A 7,980-nucleotide genomic window follows, 5' to 3' on the forward strand; every position below is an offset into this window, starting at 1 on the left:
GTAAGAAGAAGTTATAAACACAAGATTTACTAGGCTGTTTTTTTTCCTGACATCCAAAGATGTTTTTTGAAATAAAAAAATCTGCACAAAATTTTAAAACAAAGTTTTAAAACAATCTGTCAAGTTGCAAAGAAAAAAAAATCACACCACAGTTTTGCAGAATAATCATTCAATAATTATTATAAAAATGTATAAAAGTAGTATTTAACTACTTAGAAATAAATTAAATCATTGAGGTATCATTTTGATGTTTATTTTATATCCTGGGAGTCAAATAATACGTATTTAATATTAAATATATTTTGATCAAATCAAATCTAGATAATTTAAAATGTTTTCCCAATATTTGCAGTGTTTTTTAAGGCACGACATTATGGATTTATGTTAAATGAGCTTTGAGAATTCTCTTTAAGAACACTCATTTATACATTTACTAAATGGAAACGCAGATTGCTTAAAAAATGAATTTATGCAACGAGAGTGAGATCCCCGGCAGCAGCAGGGTGAATGGAGTAAACACACCACACGCAGAGAATGGCATCAAAATCTCCTTTAATCATTCTTGAAAGTAACAGTTTGTTTTTAGCTTTGCTACTGATGCCAATTAACTTTCCGGCGAGGGGGTTTGTAGACATTTCGACAACCAAAATGCTAATCTTTCGCTCGCAACACGACTTCATTAGTGCAGGGAGAGGTGAAGAAATTCCACTGCTGCTGCTCAGGAACACCAGCATGGTTAAAATAGAGCATGTAGCTCTGCAGGCTGCAGTTTAACACAAAACTGTTGTATATTCAGCCTCGTCTGTCGTTGATAGTGAAATTGGCTGTAGATTGGTTGTTTGATTAGCCTGTCGTAGAGTAAAAGAGTGACCCTCAAGACATTTTTGGAGTTTTCTTCTATGTGGATTTCAGTATTAGCATTTCTGATGGTCTTTTTCTGTCTTGCTCCAGCGGTGATCGTAGGAGGCGTGGTGGGTGCTTTGTTCGCCGCCTTCCTGGTGATGCTTCTGGTCTACAGGATGAAGAAGAAAGACGAGGGCAGTTACACCCTGGAGGAACCCAAGCAGGCCACCGTCACCTACCAGAAACCAGACAAGCAGGAGGAGTTTTACGCGTAACACTCGAACACCAGGGAGGCGCATCGCACACCGGGGGAGAAACAAGCAGAAGAAGAGAGGAAGATACTCTATGCGCTCCCCTCCTCCTCTTCCTCCTCCTCCTTTTCCTTCTCTTCTTCTTTGTTGTCCCCCCTCCTCCCCATCTGCTAGCCTCTCTTCATCCCTTGTCTCCAAAACACTTGGGAGCGCCTTCCTCTTTGGGGACCTTCTTTTCAATGAAAATGAGGAAAAAAGCGAGAAAGAGGGGCAAAACAGAAAATCCAAATATATTCAGCAAAAATAACACATACACACAAGATGTTTTTAAAGTAAGTGTTGTTAATATTCTGGAGATTCTCTTGTTCTGTATGTAATGATTATTTTGTAAGAAAAAGCATTTTTCTCCTATCCTGTGTTATCCAAAACGACAAAAATGTCCCTCTTCGGTTTCTACTGAGCAACCACAACAAGAGAAGAAAGGATGGGGTGGGGCAGAGCAAGATGGAGGAAAAAAACAAATCAATGGATGGCTCAACTTTGCCCCTTGTCCCCAGGAAAAAAAAAAAGGAAAAAAATCTTGCAGAGCATCTGGTTGGCCGTGCAGAGCCCACAGGTCAAAGGTGAGAGGAAAGGTCGTTTTTGTGCCTTCCGTACCTCTGGTGCTCAAAAAGACACATACACGCAGCCACATAAACACGAGCTTGCACGCGCACACTGGTATCTGCTTGACGGTGGCTCTGACTTCTCGCTCTGCTCGGCCAACCAGACAACGGTGCTCAGCCTTCGCCGTGTTTCACAGTGTGGAGGAGCCATTGTGGAAACTCCGGCCGGATTGACCGGCGGCTCCTTTAAGCTGTACAAAGACTAGTTATGGATAGTAATAATAATCAATAATATATCATCGTTTCTGGGCTGGATGGTGAATAATAATAATGAAACAGTAATAATAAACGGGAGGATATGTATTTAGCAGTTTAAAAAAAAAGTTTATGTGTAAATATCAGCGTATTCTTTCCGGCATCACTAACCTGCATGACCATGAAGAGTTTTTATCCGTCACCCCACTTAAGCTGAGCTGCGCTCTCGTCGCACGGACGCACACACTCCTTCACACACAGCTGCAGACAGGAAACACCGCACAAACTTTGGGTCATATCATCTGAACACATATCAAAGCGGACGTTGTCCTTCAGATGCTGAGCAGTCGTGATCGACGCCAAAACGCGGTTCTGTTGGGTTGCTATCAGCCAGTTGTTTGGTGGTTTTAGAGCTTGATCTGTTTGTGTAAAAGCACAAATAAATGTACAGCCATCATGTCATCTGTTTCCATCCCACCTTGCATCTCAGACTGTCTGTTTTGCATGCTTTTTTTTTTTTTTACATTGACCGTTGGTCGGCTCTGTATGAGGCGAAGGAGGCCTCTGGCAGGCTGCAGGAAGTTGATCCCACGTCCACAAACGATATCAAACTCATTTGTTGTTTAAGTTTGGAGAGTAAATCATGACCTTCCCCTTCTGTGGGACCACTTTTGAGGGGGGGAAGTGAGAGGCGAAAGGAGGCATTTATCGAAGAGATTGTAACAATAACCACACCAGTGCGACTGGCAGAGTAGCTTCTCCTATACTGTAGGAAAAAAAATGCATGGGAGTCAAAACTATAGTCGTCTGGGTGTGTTTGTGTGGCTGGCTGCCTGTGTGTGCTTTTTGTCTGCATCAAACAAAACAGGGGTGCAGTGAAGTTGAAGTGTCTTGTGGTCGAGAGTGTGTTTACCTTCTCCAGCAATTCTCACGCTCTTCCACAGACGGGTAACATACCGTCAAGGCTCCTGTGTGTTTGATCTCCCCGTGTCATCCAAGTGAGAATGTGTCTGCGCCTCATCTGAACCTACCACCTGTTTGTGTGTCTGTGTGTGTGCGCGCGCTACCTTGGAATTTCACAGCAGACTCTTGTGTACACTTCACTAGTCTGTCCAAGTGTGTGTGCACATTTTCTTTTTTTGTCTTTTCACTGCTGAATGTGGGACAGTCTGTCCCTCACAGTGGCTATCACACACACTGACTGTGTCTTTTCACTGTCTCTCTGGCTTGTCTACCTGTCTGTCTGGGTCACGACAGACGGATGGACGCACGAGACGCCGTCGTCTCAAGGGCAGGAATGATCTTAACACGTATTATCTTTTCTAAAGTGACTGTCAAAAACAAAGTTGTGCGTTTGTACCCATTTAAGCCTGCGTAGCCAAATAAAACAAGCGTGTGTGAGAAAGAGGGTAAATTTGTAGGTGTATGTATGCAAGCCTGTATGTATGTGTGCGTGAATCTGTGTGTGTGAAGCCAAGTGAAGGCTACACTTCTCTATGTTTGCTGTTCCCATTCCTGTTTTTATACATTTGCATTTTTTTAAGGCTGAGTTTCTGTCATTGGCTGAGTGGGCGAGAGGAGGCGGATCCTCCATGCCACCGCCCTGTCACTAATCTGCCACTCTGTTCCAAATAAAAAACCTGATTGGGTTACAAACTTGTCATCTCTCTTGTGTGTGTTTTTCTTTTTAAGCTGATAGAGCACAAAAGATGCCCATTGTGTGCAATGACAAAGATGCTTGACAGTTGCACCACACCTGGTAAGCCCAGGACTAAGTTTCAGTCACCTGTCAATTAAAAGGCCATTTAAGAGCAATTCTAATTTAAATATAACATATTTAGGCATGTATTAAAATTCAACGCCACTACAGTTGTGGATGGGGACTTGACCAGTGGATGTAACGACCTGCAAGTGGATGCATTAGAATGCAGTGGAGCAGGGAGCTTGTTGTCTGCCATTGTAGCTTCTATGTCACAGCTACAGGTTTTTTCCTACTGCATTTTTGTGTCTGCTCCTGATTCACTACAATTTGAAAAAAAAAAATACTCAGAAATGCAATTTTTAGGAATATTTTTCTTTATATATGTCGTCCATCATCAGAAAAATGCCACAAGAACATGTTGAAAACACCAAAAACACAATTTTCATCGAAAATAGACTTTAAAATTGCGCTCACCATTGATAATGAATTGAATTGAATTGAATAATGAATTCATTCAACAGATTATGGACCCTTTTTTATTTTACTTCTACTTAACTTATCATGAAAAATAATAAATGCTTAATCAATTAGTAAAAATGGTTTAATTGATTGATTTCTAATGATTTTATTTCACTTGCTCCAAAAACTGAAAAATTGATTCATGATTTTTCCTTATGTACCATAATTTGGCACATATTTTAACTTTTGATACTTGAGCAATTTTTGCTATAAAGATTTTTGATGTCTATTTTACTGATATAGTATTTTTATAAATCATACACATGACTTTTATAAGTAACATAATCTGCATATATTTTGGGATAAATGATCTGCATTTGCCATGTTGATTTCTAAAATAGTTATTTTTTACATCATAATTTAAGTAATTCATCTTTGTCATGTGCTTTATTGATATTTCAGGACTCTTAATTCGGTCTGATAAAAGCTAGGAACCGGATAATGATAAACCATGTAATAAAATGGTTACGGTAGAACGGGCTGGGATTATACAGGTGCGCTTCCTTCCACTCCCTTTTGAGCAATATTTATTATTATGTCTAATTATCCTAAGTTTGATACGTCTTTGTATGAATGTATAACTGATGATTGTATTGTTTTTGTGTATTATTCCTATTTGATTGCTTGAAATAAACAATTTCAAATCAAATCAAAATTAAAAAAATAACACAAACATTTTTGGAACCAGGCTTCAAGTATAATATCGGTTGAAAAGGTGGAGTGTATAAGGCTCATAGTTGCTTGTGTGGGAAAATCACCTAGTCGTTTCTCAGAGAACCAACCTGGCTCCAATTAGTTTTGTTTTCAAACAGGATTTAAACAGGGAGTGCAGGAAAGCTAGTTAAAAAAAATACATAGTTTGTGGACCTTAGTTTATAAATGACAATGGATTTGTTTGAATTTTTGTTTTAGTGTGGATCAGACACACGTTTAGGTGTACATGTCTTTTTGTTCATCCATTTATCATCCATGAGTTGAAACCAACTGGAAACCAGTAATATTGGAAGGCTCCAGTAGGTCCCAATGACTCTGAATCTGAGGAAAGAGGAGGTGAAAATTCACTTATATCCTAATATTATCATGACAAAGTTCAGTGTGTCATTAACAAGTTTTCATGTAACCACCAAAGTGGTGGTGATACATAAATTAATTGTTCCGCTTGAGAAGAAAAGATAATCACATTATATACAACTAAAAAATGTGTACAGAAGGTAAAAGGAGAGACATGATTTTAATAAAATGCCACAAGAAAAATGCTAAAAGACAAGCGTTACACACTTTAATTACATTTACGACACATAATTATATACACAAAGGAAGAAGGCTCTTAGAGAAAACAAAGGATGGGAACTATCAATTTTCTAATAGCCCACACTGAAGAATCATAGACTGAAGCCTTCTCTCTCTTTTTGGCCCTGCTGCAGCTGCGCTGAACTTTAATTGCATTAATTTCCCATCAAATGCACTGTTAATCAAACTATTAGGAGTAATTATCATTCAATCAGCTTTAGAATTGGAAACTTCTCCAGGTCAAAGTAAGCAGGTCAATGTTTTTAGATGCACAAATGTATATCGAGCACATTTTGAAGTATCAATCTCAGTGCAACTTGATACAAAATGAATGTGTACATTCATGAAGGATTTCGCATATCATCTGATGATGACTGTTCTTTTCTTATCTAACGACGCAGCTGCTATCAATATTAAAACTCATCTGGCCTCCACAGTTGATGCTGTGTGTGGATTATTTTTTTTTACCAGGAAACACTGTTGAATAATTTGAATGACTTTTTTTTTTGATAAAAGCCTCACTAAGAAGTCTTGTTTGTGTAATTTTTCTTTTGCATAGGAAAACCCAGGAAACCCAGACCAAACCTTTGTCTGCAAGGCTTCATTAGGTTTACAAGTAACTTTGTAATACAAGTCACTTTATTTATTTTTCTTACTGAAAACCAGCGTATCATGGATTGCTTAAACTTAAGCAACTTAAGTCAAAAGCAACACACATAAAGCAGCAGGAGATAAGAATGTTTTGTCAACACACATTTAAAATAGCCTGCATGGAGACAGAAGTCTGCCTCTGTATTATCACACACCAGCAATAGCTTGACCTACATGCCATTCATGACCTACTGATATTAACCACAACCCCGTTCTTAAAACTCCACAAATGTACATCATCTTAGTATCCAAACAACAGCCCCATGCTGTTTTTACTCTATAGAGAAGGGGCTTCAAACTCCAGGCCTCAAGGGCCGGCCTCCTGCTGGTTTTCAAGAAAGCCTGTCTTATCTGCTGCTGCTTACCTGGAACAGGTGTGTTAGGTCAATAAGGAGCTTCAATGGCAGGTTAGTCAGAAAGCATGTTGGACACCGGCCTTCTAGACTTGAGTTCTGACACCCCGGCTCTACAGTCTCAAAAGAAAAAAAAATGTTTACAATGTCATAGACAGATTTGTGACTGAGTAGGAGCAAAAAAGGTGAATCCAATATTGTGATGTGATGGGCAGTAGGTTTGCAGCTGGTCTTTCTTGGATCTGTGCAGCACAGCAAGCTATTGAGCCTTATTGAGCATGCAAGAGGTTCCTCTTAGCCTTAGAGTCTAAGGCAAAGAAGAGATTTAAAAGATCAGAGACCAAGTTGGCTAGGACTAAAGAGCATTCAAATGTTTCAGGGGTCCTGCCAGTGCCCATCTGGTGGACAAGAAAGAAGAAGCTGTGCTAAAAGCTAAATTTTGGAGATTTATTCATTTAAAAAGATGTATGAACTATTTTACCTTTTTGTAAACAAGAAAAAAATCCAACACTTGAATCATCAGTAACCAGTGCCACAATAGATTTTTTTTTGTCTAAACAAAGTTATTTATCACGTATTATACGGAAGAACTAGGATCTTGGGGTCAAAACAAAAAAACAAAATACTAGTCTACCAAATGTAATTGTAATTTCCAATCTGCATTGGGCCAATTTCTCTCAGTACTATTCAAATATAGAATTTCCAAAGGGGCTTCATGGTGGAGCAGTGGTCAGCACCTTCTCTTCACAGCAAGAAAGCCCTGGTTCAAATCCCAGCTGAAACTCCTCTGTGTGGAGCTTGCACGTTCTCCCTGCGCATCTGGCACCCCCCAAAGGATAAGTGCAGGTTGAGAAAAATTGATAAATACATAAGAAGATTGGTAGAGGTTCCATAGGTTGAAAATTGGCAAGGAGAAAACCCTTCGCTGACATTTCATGATCCCTTAGCAACAACTGGGTACCCGTTACAAATCAGAACCAGCAAAAATGGCAAGCAATTTCAGAGCTACGCAGCTGTACGATTTTGAACCAGATGCCATCTTGTATGAGGAAAATGTAGACATTCATAGATCTATTGTCCGAAAGTGGATGCATCAGACTGTGTTGAGATTTTTCAAACATCCATCTTCTTCCTCCGCTTATCCGGGACCAGGTCGCGGGGGCAGCAGACTGAGCAGAGATGCCCAGACTTCCCTCACCCCAGCCACTTCCTCCAGCTCCTCTGGGGGGACCCCGAGGCGTTCCCAGGCCAGCCGAGAGACGTAGTCTCTCCAGCGTGTCCTGGGTCTTCCCCGGGGCCTCCGCCCAGTGGGACATGCCCGGAACACCTCTCCAGGGAGGCGTCCAGGGGGCATTCGGACTAGATGCCCGAGCCACCTCAGCTGGCTCCTTTCGATGTGGAGGAGAAGCGGTTCTACTCCGAGCTCCCAGTACAGTGCATTTTTTTATCTGCTCCAATTTGAATCAAGAAATACCTAATGCAGATTTAATCTGAAAATTCTTTATACATGT

General features: G+C 40.1%; 1 protein-coding gene across 1 annotated transcript in view; it reads left to right on the top strand.

Annotated features, from left to right (window-relative positions):
- Positions 1-3,610, top strand: part of sdc3 (syndecan 3) — a 43,217-nt gene extending 39,607 nt beyond the window's left edge. Inside the window, exon 5 of the mRNA XM_004074185.5 lies at positions 952-3,610. Coding sequence (XP_004074233.1) covers positions 952-1,118 — 167 coding nt within the window. The 3' untranslated portion in view covers positions 1,119-3,610. The remainder of the gene's footprint in view (positions 1-951) is intronic.
- The last annotated feature ends 4,370 nt before the right edge of the window (positions 3,611-7,980 follow it).

Source organism: Oryzias latipes, chromosome 11 (assembly GCF_053564925.1).
Source record: "Oryzias latipes strain Hd-rR chromosome 11, Olatipes_Hd-rR_3.1".
NCBI classification, from domain to species: Eukaryota; Metazoa; Chordata; class Actinopteri; order Beloniformes; family Adrianichthyidae; genus Oryzias; species Oryzias latipes.